Raw genomic sequence first — 19,744 nt, 5'->3', positions numbered from 1 at the left:
CATTTGACAGCTAAAGCACCGTCACTTACTGAATAGACGCCATGATCGAGCTCCCAGCTCTCCAACAAAACATTATGCGGGCGTGCGAGACAGTTTCGGTCAATCATAGCAGCAAGCCGAAAGAGGTACTGAATAGAAGTGTTTTTACATAGCGTCCCTCTTCCCATCACAATGTAGAAATTCTCCCCCGGCCGCTCCCAAATTCCATGACAACTCACCATTACGTCTCGCATCTCAACATCATGGCCTGCTCACCTCTTCTCCTTCTCCTGCTCCTCCTCATCACCACACCACCAACACTTGCACAATATTACATCGACGAGGTTTTGTGCGACTCCAACAGCGGCGTCTCGAGCATCGACTGCGCCGCTTGCTTCGGGCCTCACGCCATCTACTGCGGCAACGACACCTGCTTCGACCCGAGTCTGGGCCAGACGTGCTGCGCCGACGGAACGTACTGCTATCGAGGCCAGGGAACATCAGACGGGGACGGTTGCTGTGGGAGCGTGGTACGTCGAGACTGATTCCGTCCGCCTAGCACTTCCCCAGTATTCCTGTTGCTCACAGACGACTGGCTTCAACTGCTACAGGGCCCGGGAATCGCAGGGTCATCCAACAGCCCTGGAACGTCGTCACAAACAACCGCGAAGACGGCGTCCCCAAGCCTCGCTCCAGCCGCCACCGCGACGACGGCCGACTGGAGCTGCGTGCGGACGGACGACGGCGACGCATGCTGCGCACGGCGCGGTGAGGGCGTGCGCTTCTGCGGCGGCGAGTGGCCGACGTACACCTGCTTCCGGCCCGACAAGGGCGAGGTGTGCTGTGCAGGCGGGACGGTGAGGGCTTGCACAGGGACAGGGGGTGGTGTAAAGGATGGAAGCAATGGCCAAGCTGCGTGCTGTGGGAGAGACGAGGTGAGTCACATTTTTCCTTTCTTTTGGGCAACTTGCGGCGTTTGTTGCTATTTGAGGCAGGCCCTGCGGCCGTTGGTGAGTGGGAAGTGTGGCGGTGAAGAAGCAGGAATGAGGAATCGAGACATGCAGGGCCGTGGCTGACGAGAGACGACTTGGTCGGGAACGACACAAGCGGCCGTGGCTGGTGCAGATGGCGATGCGTCGTCTACAGTGCCAGTCACTGCTGCAATTGGCGCTGGGAGTTTGCCGTTGGGGGCCATGGTCACGGCCACGGCGATGAGGAATGGGGCTGACAAGCTGAGCGCAACAACGACGCCATTGGTAGATAGGATCTTGCTTGGAAGCTTGGTACATGTCGTCGGCTCTTGTGCTGATGACTGGTTGTCGGACAGCATTCTGAGGGAGCCACCGGAGCAAAGACGTCGAGCACGCCAACACAGACGTCTGGATCTGGATCTGGATGTGCTGGACGGCCGAGCAGCGAAAGGTTGCAAGTCATGGCGAGCATCTTGTGGTTGTACGCCGTCTTCGTATCGTCTGTACGCTTGGCTGCCTATCTCGACTTGTAAGCCACGCATTGGTAGAAGCAACAGATTGGGTATCAAGGTTAGGTTCGAGACGTTGAGCCGTCGGGGATCATCTTGGGCGGCTATCAGCGAGATCTAGATGAGCGTAGGTGGTCATTGGTCGATGGTTGGAATTAAGCTGTCGGATGTTTTGCAAAAACACGGGAGATAATGAGCAGAAGGTTGGGCGGAAGGGAGGGAGGGAGGGAGGGAGGAGAGGTCCGTCCGAGGGAGACGCGTAGTCGCGCGCCTTACATGCCTCAGGCAGGCCTCGACGTCATCGCACCTCCAGCAATCTCCAGTCTGTCTCGGTTGTCCACCACCATCATGCCTCCTCCTGTGGTAAGACGCGCCCATCGTGAGAAAACCAAGTTAGCTAACCAATGCCACCGTAGACGCCCTCTCCTCACCGCTTCAGACCACCGCGTGACACAAGAACTTCACACAAGGCCCCACCATCCTCTTTGCGCCGTGAGGCACCGCCGTCATCTCCGCATACTCCAGCTTCAGTCGCACCTCGCAACGATGTGCCTTCCTCACAATTTAAGCCCACACCGCGTTTCTCGGCCTCTCTGCGGCGGTCTGGTCATGGCGCCGACGTGACCTCGACCCAATCTAGAAATGTTCCATCTGCATCGCAACAATTTGCGCCTAGATTCAACAGGAAGGACAGCATTGAGGACTCGTTCCCGCAGGATGGCGAACCTGAAGAAAAAGGAGACCAGGACGATGAAATGCTGTTTGACTCCGAGTCGCAGGCTGTTGTCGAAAGCGTCGAGCCACGCTTCACTCCTGCCCAAGACAATGCATATACCCAGCCTTTTCGGTCAGATGCGGATTTTGGCGACGACCATCCGTCCAAACGCAGACGACTATCTCCCCAATGGGCAGAGGCCGTCCAAACGTCAAATATCGGCACAGCAGAATGGGAACACACAACACCACGGCGACCACCTCATCGCGACTTGGGGGGCAATCCAGATCCAACCCCCATGAACCCGCCAACAGCATTGCCCAACCTCAAAAGCCCCCCACGCACAGCAGCGCGACCCTCACGATTCAAGCCCAGCACCGCAGCTTCGGAGCGTGAGTACTCGGTCGGACCCACCGTCACAGACGCATCCGCACCACCGTCAACATCAACAACAACCTTATCTCGCCCCCGCAACCCCTTCCGCCTCCCTCCCACCTCGCGGCAGTCAGCCAGCACCTCAGCACCCGACGGGAATGCCGCCGCTGAGACACCGCTCCCCGAGGCCTTTTCGCCGCACCGCCGCAACCAAAAGTTCGTGCCGGGAGGCATGGCCGAGACGGTGCGCGGCTGGATCCTCGGCGTCGGGCATGGGCATTGCGGCAACTTCTCTGCACAGAAGTCGCAATCGTCGAGGTTTGTGGTCGCGGCTGGGGCTGAGGCTGTTAGCGCAAATGCAAATCGCTGGCGTTTGCTGGCTGGCGTTGCCGCTGGTGGCGAGGATGGACTGGGTCAGGGTGAAGAAGTGCGGGCGTTGTTGGTCGGACAGGGGCAGGGGAGCGTTCAGAGAGCGGCTTTGGGTGAGGGCGATGAGGTGCGCGTCGTGGCGCCGAGTTGGGATGTCGAGGTCGCGAGGGGGAGTGGCGGCAGCGGGGACAAGCAACGGTGGGTCGTCGGTGTGGACTGGCGTAGAGCAGATGAATGAATGCGGACTCCGCACACCAGCCTCCTCACAATTGAAAATCAAGGTGCCCACTGCGGGCGAATGTAGCCACCGCCAAAATCCCAGTTGCTTCAACCAGCGAGCCAAACACAAACACCGAACAAAACCACCACCACTCTCCCACAAAACCAATTGTTCGCCAAAAAGCCCACAGTAAAACCAAAAGCAAAAACACATCTTCCATCGCCGAGAATCGAACTCGAGTCTCCAATCCGTACTCGAACGTGTTAAGGTCCCCCCGACTTTAGGCGGAAGGCCGCACGTCAGTCAGCTAAGTCTCTGGCACTGTGGCTCTCGGACGTCTGGCACTGGCGAGGATTGGCGCGCTATACCACTGCACCACGATGGACTGTTTTTTGTTGTAAGTAGTCTAAACTTTGGGATATTTAAAGATGGGGAGGGGGTGCGCGGTGCCTGTGTGAGGATTTGGGGATGGACGGGAGCGAGTGAGTGGGGATTGGTGATTGGGAGGTTGAGGGCGGGTATGAGGGGCGATGGGGGGGATGGGAGGGAGAGGCTGGGGAGAGTATTTGATGGGGGTTTGGTTTTTTGTCCGTCGTCTTGATGTTTTTGGGAGTAGTGTGGCAAGAATAATATGCGTTTGTGCAAGGTGTGGTGAAATAAATCGGCGCATTATTCAAAGTTGGTCTTCAACGTCGGTTCAAACTTTGAAGCACGTAATCAAAGCAAAGATGTAGCCAAAGACTGGCTTATCCGTCAGACGTCTCTTTAACGTTTTCTAAACCAGGAGCAGCATTAGTGGCCGGGGGATTGCGAGTGTGAGTGCGTCAAGAGCATCCAACTCGCCGTGTACGGAAGTATACGTCAGACGACAAAGCCGACGGAAATAAGACTGGAAGTTGAAGTGGAAAGTGGGAACTTAATGATTCAATGTTAAACGGACGAGACGAGACACGAGTGGAAGAAATTAGAAGATGATAATGAGTTGCTTTAGTTGTAAACCGCAGCGCTATAATGAGCATGGAAAATGCAGAGAGCCAACAGCAAATGTTGAACAAACCACAGACTCTCAAGCAACGAAAGATGGGAGAGCTGTCTCAAGCCTTTCTCTGCTGTGCGTCCAAAAGATGAAGTGCGTAAGTGCGTGATGAGACGGTGCAGTCAGTCAATCCGCCGGCCTGGCAGCACCTCCAGCCATTTAGGTAGGTAGACAGGTAGTCAGCTTCGCGGCGCTTCCAGGCTCGAAGGCGCGGTGACGACGGCGCGGGCACCTCAGCACCAACGAAATCTACGTGTTGCCGGCGTAAGGGGCCTTGATCCCATTCTTTGACCACGGCACATGACCGGCCGCCAGGTAGGTTGGGGGTGCTCGCGACTTTGAAGAACGAGGTGGCTAGCTGCTCTGTGGTGCCGACGCTCGCTCGACGCAGCGGCGATGGCAGGAATGCGAAGTGCCGGTCAACCTAAGGGTCCTCGACCCCAATCTTCGACCACGGCACATGACCGGCCGCCAGGTAGGTGGGTGGCGGGTGGTGCTGGAGGCAGAGCGACGCCGGTAAGAAGTCGCAGTGCCTGCCGGTTTGTGGGTCCTCGGTCCCAAACGTCGACCATGCCACGTGACGCGCTGCAGCCTAAGGAGGCCACACCCAGCGCGCCTGCACTGCACAGCGACAGCAGGAAGTCGCAGTGCTCGCCAAACTAAGGGTCCTCGATCCCAAACATCGACCACGGCACATGACCGGGCTCCAGGTAGGTTTCTGGTGGTGCTCAAAGCAGCCGCAGCGGCAACGGCAATAAGTCGCAGTGCTCGTCGACCTAAGGGTCCTCGATCTCAATCTTTGACCACAGCACGTGATGCGGTGCAGGCTGTTTTGCAGCTGCGCAATGTCGGTGACCAGCAACAGAGGCTGGAGCGTGTGATGCGTCGACCTTGGTTGACTGCATGTTCTTTTTCCCCCCTCTCTCCGAAACTTCGACTCTTGCGAACTTCCTCATCCACCATGAGCGATGAGCAGTGAGTGCTAAGTCACCGTGCAGATATGTATCTTCCACACATCATCTCGTCGTGTCTTGGTTGCACCCTCTTCCAACCCCCCTCTTTCTTTATTTCCCAGTCTCTCACTGCGGCATCTCTCCCCCATTATCATCGTTTCTCCCCAAATATCTCCACTCTCCTTTTTCTTCATCATTTATCCCTACTCTTATGCCCTACATGACGCAACAACCGCCCTGCGTCCTCCCTCCCCTCTCCTCCACGGCCGCCGCCGCCATCTTCGCCAGATCCTCAACAACCAACCCGCACAGCTCGCCCGTGCGCGCGCTGCACTCGGCGTACCGGTCACAGCGCATGGCCTGCGCGACGGCGACGGCTTCGTGCGGCATCACACTGCCGCCTCCGCCCCCGTCATTCGTGTCCCTATCCCCATCGCCTTCCCCATCCGCATCCGCATCACCTCCCCGCACCCCTCCTCCGCCTTCCCTGTCATCCCCTGCCTCGTCGTCTCTGTAGCTCTCGACACCGCGCCTGTCCCGCTTGAGCCCCAACACCAGCACGGCGGCGCGCTCGTCCGCATTCAAGCCGGGCGTGGCATCGACGAGCGGGAGCCAGCGCGCTTGCAGGGCGAGCAGCGTCCTGCGGCGCGAGACGTCGAATGCGAGGACGAGCACGTCGGGGCTGAGCGACGGGAAAGGGGTTGGCGACGATGTGTCAAAGAAGCGCAGGCGGTAGCGCCGGCCGCGGAGCACTAGGTTGATGGTGACGGGTTGGGCGGCGTCGGGCAGGGGGGAGATGGGCGAGGGGGTGTAGGGAGGGGGGAGAGAGGCGGATGAGGCGAAGGGAGGGGGTGGCGGCGTGGTCTTGAGGGAGGTCGAGGACGAGGACGAAGAGAAGCGCGGTGGTGGTGCGGGCGTGACGTGCTCGCCGTGAGTTAGTCGGCTGCCCTCGTTGTCAGTATATTTGCCCGTGGATGCAGTTCGGTTTACGTACGAGAGAAATGTCGACTTACCGACGCCCGGCTCGCCCAGAATGAGCACCGTGACCGTCGGTATATCGTCGTCGCCGTCTTCCATGGTGTTTGCGATTTGCGAGAGCCGACGTCTGACGTCTGATGTAGCTATCTAGGCACGGGCCAGAGGCAGGGATGTTGACGACATCTGCTGCGTCTTCCTGGCTTCAATGATATCAAATAACGACCTCCCTCTTTCTGAATGTTCAAAAATACCGAGTTGGTTAATGTCTCCAGTGTTTTCCATGCCCCAAAGCACGTATCACGCCCTCCATCGTATATCCCTATCACCCCCTCCTCATCGTCAAGCAGCCATCACGAATCAACAGCACAATCAATGGCTTTTGGAGTTTTTTCTTCGGGGTTTCATAGCTATACTACCTTTTCTCATCCCTTCGCCCTCGACGGTGATTTGAATTCGAGCCCAATACATCCCAATCGCCACACATGTACCCTTTTTGGTGGTCGCCGTATGGCTCAAACCACTGATCCCTTTCTCCGATCAAAACCCAACCTGTCTCCTTTTCAACTCCTTCAATCGCTCCGAAAACCCGAATCAATCCTTTCCCGCTCAAAAACGCCGACCCGTTAATCCATCCACCCATGCTCAACCAGAATCCACCCAAGTGCTCACTCGCTGTTGTACAGCTTGAGTGGCGAGAAAAGCAAAAAGCAAAAAAGCAAAAACGCCGTGACCCGTGCTCGTCGTACTGTGACAGATGATGCTCGCTCAGAATGCTCGAATGCCGTGCAAAAATGCAGACGCAAGTCGTGAGGGAGTCGTGGTGCGCTCGTGAATATGATTTTTTGGGCAGGCGTTCTCTCAAAAACCCCTGCCATTAGGCGCTCGATGGCATGTGGTATGCGCCCGGTTGTCGAAGAACAGTAGTATTGACAGTCGCCCTATAGAGGTTGGCTTCCGCGATGTCCGCTTTTTTGTGGATTTTCGGGCAGGCGTTCTCTCAAAAACCCCTGCCAATAGGCGCTCGATGGTATGTGGTATGCGCCCGATAATGTTCGATCGACAGTAGTGGTGGCAGTCGCCCGGTAGAAGTGGGCGCTCAAGGAAGTGCGGTTGTGACAGAGACGCGGTTGTACAGGGTCGGCGTTGTGAGTGAGGCCGAAGAGATTATGCGCCTGAAGGTGCTTGCTCGGTATTGGGAAGGGGCTTGAGAGAGGAAGGGCGTCGTGGGGTTTGTAGACGTTGGTAGGGAAGTTTGCTTGCTCGTTTGCTCGGTCGGTGAATGTGTAAATGTGCGCGCGCTTGTCGTATTGAGAGAACCGGATGATGAATTGGCCATAGGCACTTGGCGGTCCAAAGTCGACGACACTGAGCCCGTTTTGTTTTCTGCTCCCCAGATTTTCCCGTCTGCGACTCCAACGATGTCCCGCTCAGCACACCTCAAAACAATCCCACCCCAGAGCAACGACCAGGAACCGGCGCCTCAGCGACTTAAGGTATGAGAAGTGTACTCCAGAGCCACCCAAGAACCACCTCGAACCATGCGCCTCAGCGTCTTACGGTCAGAGGAGTCCTCGAGCCTTCATGAGTTGAAATGTGACAGATGCAAGGACCAGTCTCCAGAATCTAGACCCGCACTCTACCAGTTGGCGTGCAATGCACGCCGTTGGCTTGGTGCTGAAGTCATCCTCGATCCCAAAGGAAAGGGTACCCACCAAAACAGGCACGCACGAGCAAGAGCGCAAGAGCGCACGTCGCCGTCAGCGTGTTATTCCTGTTCCGTGGAACCTCGAAGGGGAAGCGTCAAAGAAAAACTAGAGTTGAGAATACGCAACAAAACTGCAATGGAATCAAACAGGGAGAACCGAACCAGAGTGACCGAACCAAGACGGACCGGGAAAGGGGTGAAGCGCGTAAGAGGAGACCGCACGCTCAGTCTTTGAGCAACAAGAACTGAGATCGATGAGCAAAAGGCTTGTTCATGTTAGCACCACTCCAACAATGAGATCGTCTGAAACTTACGAGTAGCGAGACGAGCAAGCAAAATGTGTACAAGAGCGCAAGTAGGCAAGGCCTCAGGCCCGGTCTTTCAGAACCAAGACTCGAGCGTTAAAAGGGTGCAAGCCGCCGATGATTTGACTGTTGAAAAGGGTTAGCTCAGTCGAAACAAACGGAGAGTGTCAAACTTACCAATTCCGAGCTCAACCAACGGAACCCGACTCCAAGGCCAACCACGAAGCCCGAGCCGAGAGAGAGAGCAGTAAAGGGTGTTTGGAAAAAGCAAAAAAAGCAAAAAGCAAAAAAGTCGAAAAAAGCAAAAGGCCAGCCGCTGAAGTGTGCGTGCGGAAGAAGAAATCTGGCCTGTACTCGTAAACCATTACCCGGCACAAGCCGGCCCCCAACACCATGCTGACGCTCAAAGCAAGAAGAAAAGCTAATGTACAAGAAGAGGGTATTTTCGCAGACCTTGGTTGATGAGCAATGCAACGCCGCCTGATGCTATGAGGGTACCGAAAGCATCAATGGAAATGAAGAAGGCGAGAAATCAAGCGGTTGCATACTTGCGGGCCAGAAGAGCATGCCAGTTGGCTTCATACCTGGCCCGGCATTTCGAAGAAATGAAAGAGTTCAACGCATCTGAAGGGCAAGCTGCGGTAAGTCTGTTCTCGCGTGCAGTAAGGAAATCACACCGGGCCTTGTATACCTGCTCATCAACCTTGTCCGTGATCGGCAAAGTCTTCGGCTTCTTGTTGTCACTCCATTTCGCATCCGACTCTTCCTCAAACCTCTTTCTCTTCTGGCTGGGAGTCGGGGAGGTGCCTTCGGCCTCTTCAATAATATCTCGGAATACCTCCTTGTAGTTCTCGCCAGCTGCCCTATCGTTGCCCGCGAGACGAGACGTTTCCGCAGGTTGCTTGCTGGTCGCCTGGCCGTAGGTGGTGCTCCAGGGCGAACCAGGAGACGCCATGGGGCTGCTCCAAGGCAGCGAGCCGGAAGTGGGCACAAAAGGTTGGTAGTGCTTGAAAGCACTCGCCGGGTCGTCCTGAACAGCGGGCAGATCTGTGCCCTGAGTGATGAGGGACTTTGACATGGAGTTTTCAGTCTCGCCCGTAGACTGCACAGGCGAGGGGTTTTCAGTCTCACCCGCAGTCTGAACAGGTGACGAAGGCTGAAGGGGCGAGGAAGCAACGCGCATCATTTGGGACATCTTCGTGGATCTACCGGGCTTGTGCTTCTCCGCCTGCTTGCGGACGCGATCGAGAGCGGAATCAGGATCAAGGTTAACTTGCTCCTTCGAGGGAGTGGTTGACGGGTGGAGAGAAAGGTCAGGCTGCTTCTTAGCGGGCGATTGGCTCACGGCAGCTTTGGGGGTTTCTGGGGCTGCAGTCGGGGTGGGAAGCTGCGCGTTGGCAGGCTTTGGTGTAGGTGGCGGGACCATGGCAGAAGCAGGCTTCTTGAGAATGCCAGTGAGTGGCTTCTTGGCAGCTGGAGTTGCTGGAGTGGTGGCTGCAGGAGTAGGAACTACAGGCATGATGGGACTGGCTTGCTTGGGACCAGTGGATGCAACAGGCTCGGCTTCGAAGGAAGAGTCGGTATCCGCCTCGGTCTCAGAGTCGCTCTCGTCATCAGTCTCCAAATCGATAGAACAGAAGCTGCCGGATCCCTTGATGTGGCCACATCTGCGTTCGGCAATCTCGAAGTACTCTTTGTCTTCTGCGGAGATCTCCCCAGTCTCGTTCCAACTCACGACAATTTCTTTGGCACGAGCCTTCATGTCTGCTCGGGGGATCTTCTTCCACCAGCTGCGCTTTGTGCGATCCTCGCGCTTGGACGTCTGCTCCCTCTGCTCGGCCGAGATTTGCATGTCCGAAGACTTGAAGACATTGGACTTGTAGCCTGGATCGCCGGGAACAGCAAAAGTCGAGCCTCGGTAGATGGTGGATGGCGACGATTGCTGAGCGTCGTTCGAGCGACGCCTGTTGACTGACGACTGGCTGTCGCGAAGAGGCGAACGGCTGAAGGAGTTTTCGTGATGCTGGATCTTGGTTTGGTGGTGCTTGTCGCCAAGGTCCTTGCCAGTCGTCCGCTCGAAGTGACGGCGGAGCGCGTTCCTGGGACGCCGCAAGGTACCTTCAAGATCTTCTTCGGCGCGCTCGACGTCGAAAGCAGTGTCAACGGCAATGGGCTCTTTAAAACGAGGATCTTCGTTCTCCAGTTCTTCAAACACCTTGCGGCGTTTCGTGGCGGGCGTCATCACGGGAGATGATTCATCAGCTGTGGTTTTGCGCTTGTAAGGGTATCTTTCATCGAGCGTGGCGTCATCCATGTCGAAATATTCTTCGACTACTCCGTAGCCGCGAAGGCCTGGAGGGTGGGCTGGGATACTCCACCTGCGCGTGTCATCGGTCTGCTGCTGGGCAATTTCCTCAGCCTCTTGAGCCTGTGCTGCTTGCGCCTCCTTCTCGCGACGGATCTGGTCACTCTTTTCCTTGTTGGCCTCTGCCAGGCTGTGTCTCTCATCTGCGTTCTTGATTCGTGGAGTGACCGGGCCAGGCCTGCGCGACGAGCGGGCTACGGTTGGCGACGTCGGGGCTGGAGCAGGAGTCCTCGATCCAAATGGATTGATCTTCTTGAAAATGCTCTTCCCGGTGTTGAAGAGGCCAGCGAGGTAGTAATTGGACGTGGGCGTGGTCGGGGCGGCGGGCTCTTCGGGCGGCGTCTCTGGGCGAGGCGTTCCCTCGGCGGAGGCGGCGTCGGCGTCGGCGTGGGCTTCGGCTTCGGCGTCGGCGACTTCGTCGTCGTCCATTTCGTCGTCCTGGCCGTCTGTGGCCTCGTCGCTGCCATCGCTCATGGCTTCTTCGTCGTCGTCGTCGGGTTGCCCCAGAGATGACTCTGGGAGCTCGTCCTCGTCTCCGGCGGTTGCTGTTAAAAAGCTGTAATCAGCCTCCGAATCGGACATGATGTAGTTGTCCTCCGGCACCTGGGACCACCCAATGCTCATGTCGTCGTCGTCAGGCTCCGACATGGCAGAGCCATGCACGTTGTCGTACATCAACTCTGCCACGACGTTCATGGGCACGGCGCGGCCACCCAACATCCTGGAGGCCCGATCCAGAAATGTCGCCTGCGAGATCCCGGAGTCCCGCAGCTCCCTCAGCTGGTCGAGCACCGCCACCACGTCCGCCTTGGGTAAGGCAGGGACGGGCGCGTACTCGTAGGGCGACTGCGGCGGGAACAGGGCGGCAGCCGGTGGGGAGCTGGCGAGGGCTGGAGACCCATCGCCGGGGGCCGGGACGGCGGAGAGCATTGGCGAGTCCACCCTTGGTGGGGTGGAGACTTTGGCGGGAGTGGAGGCCGGGGAACTGTTGTGAGCCTCCTTTGGCTCCGGAGAACCAAAAACCACTTCCTTGCTGGCGCCGGCCGGCGCTGCCTCCCCAAAGTGAACTCTCCTCACCGCCGACATGGTCTGCGCCATCCGTCCAGGCGTGGCCTGGACTCCGGCAATCTGACTAACTGACGACGGGCAATAAGGGGAAGAGAGTGATGGGGCAGGCATAAACGCCGGCAAAGGAGTGTCTAAAAGACGAGAAGAAACTGTGTGCTCACATTTGTTTTTCGACTTTTCAGTCGACTTCTGGGCCGATTTCTGTGCAGAAGCATAAGGTGCCGGCGACCGTGGAGTGAACCACTCGTTCTGCTTCTCGTCCGTCTCGTGCTGGTTCGACTCGTTGACAATGGAAAGCGGGGTGCTCTCCTGCTCGGTCTGGTTCTTGGGCAACAGGCCGATGATGGTTTGCGCCTGGTCGGACAACGGCGACTGCCAGCCTTGCTGGACGCTTCGGCGGGTCGTGCGGACGAACTGCTGCTCAGGCTCGAAGCTCTTGGCTTTCTTGGACGATCGGGCTTTGGAGGGGGTCTTTGCGGTAGTCTTCGCGGGAGTCTTTGCGACTTTGGACGACTTGGAGGGAGTTTTGGTGGTAACGAGGTCGGCGGGGGCGTCGGTAGGAGCGTCTTCGGTGGTAGCGACGTCGTCAGGGTCTGCGGTGTCGAGGGGTTCGGAGGGCGCGTCGTCTGTCGTCGTCTTCCTGTTCTTGGCAGCAGTCTTGCCGCGAGGTTTTGTGACTTTGTAAGACTTGGAACCGGCCTTGGGCGTAGCTTTGGGAGCAGCGGTCGATTTTGCAGCAGGCTTGCGGGTTGTGGTGCGGGTAGAGGTTTTGGTGGAAGGCGCGGGAGTAGGGGCTTGCTGCTCGACTTCTTGGGCGACGCCGCGACGCGGGCGCAGACGAGTCGCTCGCGGGCTTGGCTTCTGGTCGGGGATGACGTTGCGAGGCGCTTTGCGAGGCGCCATTGTCGCAGAAGGGTAGGAGAAGATGTGTAGACAGTGGGTGGGTCGCAATTCGGGTGTGATGGATGGAAATCGCGATGGGGATGTGGGATGCGGATGGGGATGATGTGTGATGGTGACGGATGGAGGAAACGCGGGCGCGACCGACAGGAAAATCGCTGCGACAGTGGTCCGTGCGCCGCGACTCGCTTAAGCCCCAGACGGGTTTAGTGCCGAGCAGCAGAACGTGCAAGCAGCTCACCACCACTCAGATCGTGTCGTGGGATTTTTGCAGGATGCGGCTGCAGGCCAACTACGTGTAGCTATCGTGCCAACAACTGCGACATCAATCACCACATGGCCCTGCTCTATTGGCGAGCCGCATGGCCCAGCGCAGCGCGCCAGCTGAATGACTTGCCTGGATCCGGGCTTCGGCTTCTCCCCCGCATTGCGTCACCCAGAATTCGTCATGACGGCTGCACGACAGGGACAACATCTGTCAACACCAGTCTTGGCTATCTCGACTCGGTGTTTTCGCATCCATTTCGACGAAAGGAGTAGGCTACTGGAAACCATGCTTTTACACACATGAGCCCGGAATCATCTACAGCATTTCACAACTAGACGAATGGACAACTATATTCTTTCTTAATAAGGGTCAAATGTCAAAATGATTGGCAAACCTCGAGTCTTTCCACATGCAGAGTCACCTCCAAGCCCGCTTTCGACCAAGCAGCAGCATTTCGCAGCATCCATCCAGACACTCACCAAGCTACAGAACCGCCCGGAGGTCCAGAAGCACAACCATGCCGTCCAGACGACAAGAGCTGCGAAGCACTCATTTCATCTTCCCAGGCAACAGCGCGTCCAATCCTCAGATCAACAGCAAAGGGGATGCGGCCGAGGACAAGCAAGCAAGACAGAGCGCACGACGTTTGACAATCACCTTCCGAGGAGGCTGCGGACTCGATCAACGCTGCTTGAAGGAGCGAAAACAGGGCATTCGGAGACGGAAAATCGAGTGCCGTGGTTGAGAGTAGGACACGGCAAACAGAGAGCCTCGGCGCCATTCCGTCTTTACGCACTTGCGATCCGTGGAGCATTCCTCCAGCAAGGTGGCACCTCTGCTTCAAACTGACGACGAGCTGACAACACTCAAAGCAGACCGAACCATCATTCCACAGACCATGCCTCTTGAAGACCGCCAACGAGTAGCCGTAGAAGCCAAGCACACATCCATATCCAAGAGCTATACCACACAAGCAAGGCAGATGTCAACTTACCCCTCTCCTCCTCCTGAAGGACAGACTTCAGGCCGGCAAGGATTCCCTGTCAAAGATCCTGCGTGCGGCTCCCGCGCCATACTGGACCACCACCAGCACCAGCAGCAGTCATCGGCGGGAGCCAAAGTAGCGCGTCTTGTCAAGCGTTAGGTTGTCGCGTCAGCAAACAAAGCAGGGGGAATGCGCTAGCTTGCTCGGGGAGAGGGTGAAACAAACGTGTCGAGGACGAGATGGCATCATCTGCAAATGGTGGGGTACAATCATGGGATGGGGTTCACAGGTTTGGAGGAGGCATGGAAGTAATGGCGAGATAATACGGCGAGCAAGACCCAAGCGCTTTGATTTCATGGAGAGCAAGTTGGATTGAATAGCCAGCATAGCCAAGCAGGTAATAGCAGCAGGTGTAGAAGCAAAATCACGATCCTTACCTCACCAAGTTTTGTCATGTTGGAAATCAAATGAAAAAGAAGCCAGAAGGAGAAAGACATTGCCAGTGCTCATGCCTCAAGCGGCAGTGTTCCTTGTATTCATCGCCGCAGTCGCTGTCGCGCGTGCTGGAAAAACCGACGAGTTTTGGGGTGTATATCTTTGTGTGTCAACAGTGCTTGCCACCACCGTTCGAATATGTTGATGAAGAAAAAGCCAAAGGGTTGATTGGCTCTGTTCCCTCCCACCCGAAACGCCTCTAGTCATGCAAAACAAAGATTTTACAGAGAAACGTCGTCATCTTCTGGTCAATGTGGATTGACCGACTCTCCGCAGTCGTCGTGGTTCGTTCAGTCGTAGTTGAACAGGACGCTGATGCTCTCGCCGTGATGCACCCTGCGAATGGCCTACCGACATATTAGCAGATTCAAGTTTTTTGGTCAGCGAGTGACGAACCTCGGCGAAAACACTAGAGTCTGTTAGCGTTATGCTTTCGCGGGGTATTCAAGGAGCTACTTACTTGCCAACTTCCAAGACCTCGAGCTTGGTGCAGCGTTCGAGATGGTCGGTTTGGTCGACGCTGTTGGTCACGACAACCTATCGAGATCAGCTGATGCTTAAGTCCCATTCTTTTGGGCTCCTACCTTGTCCAGGGCGCTCGCGTTGATGCGATCAATGGCGTCACCGCTCAAGATGCCGTGCGTGACGAGAGCCATGACCTGCGTGGCACCCTCCTTCTTAAGAAGCTTTGCAGCCCTCGTGATCGTGTTCGAAGTGTCTGCGAGATCGTCCACAAGAATCGCCGTCCTTTCAGCAACGTCGCCAACCAACATCATGGTAGCGTTCTGACGGTCGGTAATCTGCGTGGGGCGCCTCTCCTTGTGGATCAGGGCAAATGGCATGCCCAGCGCATCTGCAATGGCGGTAGCACGCTTTGCGCCACCCGCATCGGGACTGACAATCACCGCCTCCTTGTAGTTGGGGATGTGGTACTGAATGTACTTGCGGAGCAAGTGGCGGCCGTAAAGGTTGTCAACGGGGATATCAAAGAATCCCTGATATTGCGGGTCATGCAGGTCCATTGTGATGACATGGTCGGCGCCGGCGCAAGTCAAAAGGTCCGCAACTGACAGAATCAGAATCTCGTTGCACAAAGCCACCGTTGAGACTTACCAAGAGTGCCAGCCTGAGCAACCCATTGCTTGTAACCACGCTGCGGCTCGAACTTGGGGGGCATTGCGCCATTGCAGCCATTGGTGCCGTTGACAGACGCGTTCGAAGTGCCGCGCTCTCGCGCAATGTGGTCTGCTGGTCAGAATGTTTCTACCCAAGAGTCTCGGCTGTGCGCTTACTTCCGTCCTTTGTCGGGGTCGACTCGGCACCGTTGCGCTTCTCGTCAAGCTGGAGTCGCGAAAGCTGCTTGTTGAGGCCATCCTGGCCATTGGGCAAGCCCACGCTCTCGGGCCTTCCAGGCGCCGGCGTCGCCGGGACGCTGTCGAAGCTGTAGCCCTGCGTGTTTGAGAAGCCCGGGCCCTTGGACAGCGGGGCACCACGCTTCTCGTATGGAATGTCGCTCTGACGGGAGTACGGGAACAGCGGCAGGACAGCAGTGACTCTCCGCGCCGACGCAGTCTTGCAGGCGGAGATGGTGATGAGCAGCTGCGACGCAGCGTCAGCGGTGCAGCATTTCCCCATGTGCGCGGCCTTCAGCATACCTCCATCAAATGGTCATTGACCTTGCCGCCGCCGGATTGTATGAGGAAGACATCCTTGCCACGGACAGACTCTTGGATTTCAACGCGAGTCTCGCCAACCGCAAATTTGCTCAAGAGGATCTTGGAAGGAGGTATTCCCAGGTGGTTGCAGATAGTCTCGGTGAGCTGAGGGTGGCTGCTGCCGCCCAAGACGACCAGGTTGCGCACCATTTCTGCGACGGATGCAGAATTGTCGGACTCGAGCTGAGAGAGGTCGTGTCTGGGCGGAAGTGGGATCACGAGCGGAAGCTGGTCAGCCAGCGTTGAGAAGAAGCGCCGGCGGGCAGTAGGCGACCAGAGACAAAGGTGGAGACGCGAAGGTTGCGAGGGTGAGGTGGTGGGCGAGGCCGAGTCGCAGTCAGGACCGGCGGTCGGACGAGGTTGAGGTGAAGGTTTGGGTCAGGACGGTAGGCTTGTTCGCAGAAACCATGGTGACGGAAGAGGTAGAGTGAGTCCCGATCCGCAAAAAAATCGCGAAACGTGGGGAATTGGTTACGCCGCCTCGAGCGAACGACGCTGCTTTGGCTACCCCACCACAACCACATTGCTTCGCCCGCACTGCTCCATTGTGCAACAACTCGGGAGTGATCCGATGTCGTAAAATAACCCATCGGTTGCGGCCGGGTGACGACAACATTTGTGACATCTTTGCGAGCGGCTTCTTGAACCTCGAGTACCCGTCCTCCACCACGCCGTCCATCCACAGCAGCCGGTGCTCGCATCGTTTTCTTCTGACCAAGTGACTATCCCTGCCTCATCACCTGGCTGCTCCAATCGTTGCACCGCTGTCTTGTAGTGTCCAGACTCCTGCATTCGAGCAGAACTTGTCGGTCACCTGCAGCTGCAGGCCATCACGTGACGAGGCCAAACACACCTCCTGATTGCCTGGACGCAACACAAGCAGCTCTTTCTTCCTGTGGAGGGCCAGAATCAGACGAGTCGCAGCCGGGAGGTAAATGGCCAGTCGAGGGTCGCTTAAACACCAAGTAGCGATCAATCAGGCGTACACCGTACACGAATGGTGACAGTTGGCCTTCGTTGCAATACTACACCCGAATCATAGTGCTCTTTTTGGGCGAGTTTCTCCTCGGAATATAGCTGATAGTCGTCGTCTTTTTCTCCAGATTACAGTCGAAAGGCTCACAGATGTTGTCGACAATTCTTACTCGTAACTCCGTCCGCGCTCTCCTGGGTATCGTAAAAAAGAGAAAGAGACATTCGAGGCAGCACAGCACTGCCTCTCCAGCCAAGAACCACAAGCCAAAACACGCCAAAACACGCCAAAACGAGTTGCCGAAAGAAAAGCACCAGAGGAGAACATGCTATCGCTCGTCAAAAGTACTCAAACAGAGAGGGCCGCGGGTCAGTGAATCTACGTCGCGAAGGTCTGCGTCGCGCAACACCACAGCGACTTGCAAGACCGAGCACATACGAGGTGAAGTACGTCGGAGCCACGCGTGACAACTGCCAGGTGAGCCTCGCATGACGCGACGGCGGAATTCAAGACACGAGTGGATGACGCAGCATGGCAATGTCAAGAGAGAGGTGCCTCAGGAGTCCAAGACGAGTAGTGCAACACCAGGCTGAGGACCGACCGCTCGATATATATGCCTAATTAGCGACTCCATCTTCCATGATACGGGAGCAGGCTGTGGGGTTTAGTACTGCGTCAAAACGTTGGTGGTGTAGTGGTCCGAGCCGCTCATTGCCAACCTCTGTGGGGCCTAGGAAACCCCCCCCCCTGAATAGACCACTCGCGTATCGCCTGCCATATTACCGGAGCCCTTGGCTTCGACTGCAGTGGTGGGCATCTAATCCAGAATTACTTTCCGTTCTGGCCCGTTGGTGGGCGGCGGATCTGGGCTACTTTGGGTCGGTAGCTGCCACAAGTTCGACTTCCATTGTCAAGTCATAAGAAGAACTTGTGTGCTCGCCAGGCTAATGGTTGCAGGCGACAGAACCATTTTTTTGATCTTTCTTTTCTCTCCTCTGCCCTCCTCTGCTCCAGGAGCTTGGTGTCTTCAGCATGCCTCATCCTTTAAGCGCTCATGCTCCGCATCGCTCTACATGCGTGTTGCAAGCGCCTGGCCAGTCAGCTTAGCCGTCATCTCGTCATCCTTCAAGTATCATCTGCGTCAGCTTTGATGGTCCAGTTCTCGCTTCTCGACCCAAGGCAAAGAGTCACTGGCTGATGGGCACACTTCAACAAGACATGCTCAACCTGGGCGTCAGTACGGGTCTGGCAACCTCACAGAGTCGCGAGGTCGCTCCCTGAGCCTGAAACCGGCAAATGGTGACGCTGTGTCCACAGTGCGTTTCCAGCGCAGCCTCGCACAAAGACGCGAAGCGAGCGCAAGAGCACGTAGCACTGAGGCAGTAGAAGACAGTGGCCGAATCTGCTGGAGCAGCCAAGTTTGCGCTTGCTCTGAAGACACCAGAGCTCTCTTTTATGATCTGAGGTGCAGCAAACATGTTGCAAACAGACTTTGGCAGGCGTCGCGTGTGGGTCTGGCGCGATGCAGTAGCGACCAGTCTTTTAACAGCACACTCGCGCAAAACAAGACAAAGTCTGCGACGAAACGGCACACATCATCCGTCAAGTCGCCAAAATTTCACGGCTGAGCCTGCTCAGTCGCGCTCGCCTGTCCTTCACTTCCTGCTGCCTGCCTCTCGTGGCTGTTGCTGCATCCTGGCGGACGTGATCGGCACTTTTGAGATCACAGCGCTACGCCCGACTGAGTCCGGCTTGCTGATGGTAGGCTTGAGCTCGTCGGCAACTTCAAGCTGCAGCAACGCGACAGGCGTCGATGGTTGGTGAGGGCAGTGCGCAAGTCCTTGACGGTGTCAGATCACCACTGTCGAATATGAACCGCGACCAGGATATTGATGCTCTCTGCCTGACTGCGCCGACAGTGTGTCCATATGCCAAAGGCCAAGAAGGGTGTTATTTTGCTGTGGGCAACACGCGCCGGAAGATGCGCCAGGATATCTGCTGCTTTATGACGTCAGAGGTGACTGCGCCGGACGGGAGCGCCCAGACCTCCACCTCCATCATCATGGCAGGCGCGTCGTCTATGTCGAGAGGGCACCAGCGCGCTTTTGCACATATGCCCCAAAGTTAGCCCCAATCTCTAACATGGAGCAGGTGTGGGGGGGACTACTATCTTGTAAGTTGTGGCGTACTGGTCCGAGCCTGCGTTGTCAACCTCTGCAATTTCCAGCGAAACCTCCTGCCCTGAGCAGACCCCTTCCATGTTGCAATAAACGGGATTGAGCCCTGGGTTCAATCCATAGCAGCGGTGAGCACGGTTATTCAGAATTATCTTCAACCCGCTAGCCAAGTGGCAGGCGGCGGGTACCTGGGCTACTCTGGGTCGGTAGTCTCCACAATACTCGGCTCCAACGTCGTGCCATTGAAAGAGTGTGTGGAATCGTCAGGCCAGTGGCAGGGCAGACGTCAGAATCCTCCTTTTGTTTCAATCTTTTGCTCACTCAGATCATACGCCGCCCATTTGCTGTAGACGAACTTGAGAAGTGAAGAAGTTCATGCGGTTTGTTGCTCTGGCTATGGACGACGCGCGCTGGAAGACGCGCCTAACTACTGCACCAAGGTGACGTCACAGGTGACTGCGCCGGAGCGCCTAGACCTCTACCTTCATCAAGAGGCAGCCGAGAGCGACTTGATATAAAAACCTCATTAGCAAGTCCAAGCCTCCATGATACGGGAGCAGGCGTGGGGTTTAGTACTATCTTGTAAGTTGTGGCGTAGTGGTCCGAGCCACTCGTTGTCAACCTCTGCTTTAACCAGGAAATGCCTGCCCTGAATATGCCCCTTCCGCGCGTGATCCATACTA

The 19,744-nt window shown here is 56.6% G+C and overlaps 7 protein-coding genes across 7 annotated transcripts; 3 read left to right on the top strand and 4 right to left on the bottom strand.

Moving 5' to 3' along the window:
- Nucleotides 1–29: 29 nt before the first annotated feature.
- On the top strand, nt 30–742 carry BKA78DRAFT_317595 (uncharacterized protein). The gene has a single exon (XM_066888727.1). The coding sequence runs from the start codon at nt 207–209 to the stop codon at nt 522–524; it is 318 nt and encodes a 105-aa protein (XP_066743768.1). The 5' UTR covers nt 30–206; the 3' UTR covers nt 525–742.
- Nucleotides 743–1,766: 1,024 nt separating this feature from the next.
- On the top strand, nt 1,767–3,644 carry BKA78DRAFT_317592 (uncharacterized protein; the record flags this gene model as incomplete). The annotated part of the gene is made up of 1 exon (XM_066888726.1): nt 1,767–3,644. A coding segment is annotated over exon 1 (938 nt), but the record flags the coding sequence as incomplete, so codon positions are not given.
- Nucleotides 3,645–4,893: 1,249 nt separating this feature from the next.
- On the bottom strand, nt 4,894–5,236 carry BKA78DRAFT_156709 (uncharacterized protein). The gene has a single exon (XM_066883031.1). The coding sequence runs from the start codon at nt 5,128–5,130 to the stop codon at nt 4,951–4,953; it is 180 nt and encodes a 59-aa protein (XP_066743766.1). The 5' UTR covers nt 5,131–5,236; the 3' UTR covers nt 4,894–4,950.
- Nucleotides 5,237–5,343: 107 nt separating this feature from the next.
- BKA78DRAFT_353924 (uncharacterized protein) lies at nt 5,344–6,204 on the bottom strand (the record flags this gene model as incomplete). Its single annotated transcript, XM_066891634.1, has 2 exons — nt 5,344–6,070; nt 6,122–6,204. 2 exons carry the CDS (start codon nt 6,202–6,204, stop codon nt 5,344–5,346), a joined length of 810 nt encoding a protein of 269 aa, XP_066743765.1.
- Nucleotides 6,205–8,346: 2,142 nt separating this feature from the next.
- Nucleotides 8,347–12,568, bottom strand: BKA78DRAFT_156688 (uncharacterized protein). Its single transcript, XM_066883030.1, has 2 exons — nt 11,710–12,568; nt 8,347–11,025 (listed from the first exon to the last, which is right to left on the bottom strand). The coding sequence occupies exons 1-2, from the start codon at nt 12,449–12,451 to the stop codon at nt 8,648–8,650; spliced, it is 3,120 nt and encodes a 1,039-aa protein (XP_066743764.1). The 5' UTR covers nt 12,452–12,568; the 3' UTR covers nt 8,347–8,647.
- Nucleotides 12,569–12,704: 136 nt separating this feature from the next.
- On the top strand, nt 12,705–13,989 carry BKA78DRAFT_317587 (uncharacterized protein). The gene has a single exon (XM_066888725.1). The coding sequence runs from the start codon at nt 13,098–13,100 to the stop codon at nt 13,563–13,565; it is 468 nt and encodes a 155-aa protein (XP_066743763.1). The 5' UTR covers nt 12,705–13,097; the 3' UTR covers nt 13,566–13,989.
- A 453-nt stretch (nt 13,990–14,442) lies between these two features.
- Nucleotides 14,443–16,154, bottom strand: BKA78DRAFT_156632 (phosphoribosyltransferase-like protein). The gene is made up of 7 exons (XM_066883029.1): nt 15,852–16,154; nt 15,489–15,795; nt 15,310–15,441; nt 14,781–15,262; nt 14,657–14,733; nt 14,593–14,605; nt 14,443–14,543 (listed from the first exon to the last, which is right to left on the bottom strand). Exons 1-7 carry the CDS (start codon nt 16,059–16,061, stop codon nt 14,487–14,489), a joined length of 1,278 nt encoding a protein of 425 aa, XP_066743762.1. The 5' UTR covers nt 16,062–16,154; the 3' UTR covers nt 14,443–14,486.
- Between the last annotated feature and the right edge of the window lie 3,590 nt (nt 16,155–19,744).

Source organism: Phyllosticta capitalensis (genome assembly GCF_038381095.1).
Source record: "Phyllosticta capitalensis strain CBS 128856 chromosome Unknown BKA78scaffold_6, whole genome shotgun sequence".
Taxonomy (NCBI): Eukaryota; Fungi; Ascomycota; class Dothideomycetes; order Botryosphaeriales; family Phyllostictaceae; genus Phyllosticta; species Phyllosticta capitalensis.
This window is presented reverse-complemented; position numbering and strand designations above follow the sequence as displayed.

Coding starts and splice junctions, on each gene's coding strand:
- BKA78DRAFT_317595 (XM_066888727.1), top strand. CDS start 207: ATGACAACTCACCATTACGTCTCGCATCTCAACATCATGGCCTGCTCA.
- BKA78DRAFT_156709 (XM_066883031.1), bottom strand. CDS start 5,130: ATGAGGAAGTTCGCAAGAGTCGAAGTTTCGGAGAGAGGGGGGAAAAAG.
- BKA78DRAFT_156688 (XM_066883030.1), bottom strand. CDS start 12,451: ATGGCGCCTCGCAAAGCGCCTCGCAACGTCATCCCCGACCAGAAGCCA. Junction 11,026..11,709: donor TGAAAAGTCGAAAAACAAAT/GTGAGCACACAG, acceptor GCTTTTTAACAG/CAACCGCCGGAGACGAGGAC.
- BKA78DRAFT_317587 (XM_066888725.1), top strand. CDS start 13,098: ATGATTGGCAAACCTCGAGTCTTTCCACATGCAGAGTCACCTCCAAGC.
- BKA78DRAFT_156632 (XM_066883029.1), bottom strand. CDS start 16,061: ATGGTGCGCAACCTGGTCGTCTTGGGCGGCAGCAGCCACCCTCAGCTC. Junction 15,263..15,309: donor TGCTCAGGCTGGCACTCTTG/GTAAGTCTCAAC, acceptor TGATTCTGTCAG/TTGCGGACCTTTTGACTTGC. Junction 14,734..14,780: donor ACGCGAGCGCCCTGGACAAG/GTAGGAGCCCAA, acceptor TGATCTCGATAG/GTTGTCGTGACCAACAGCGT.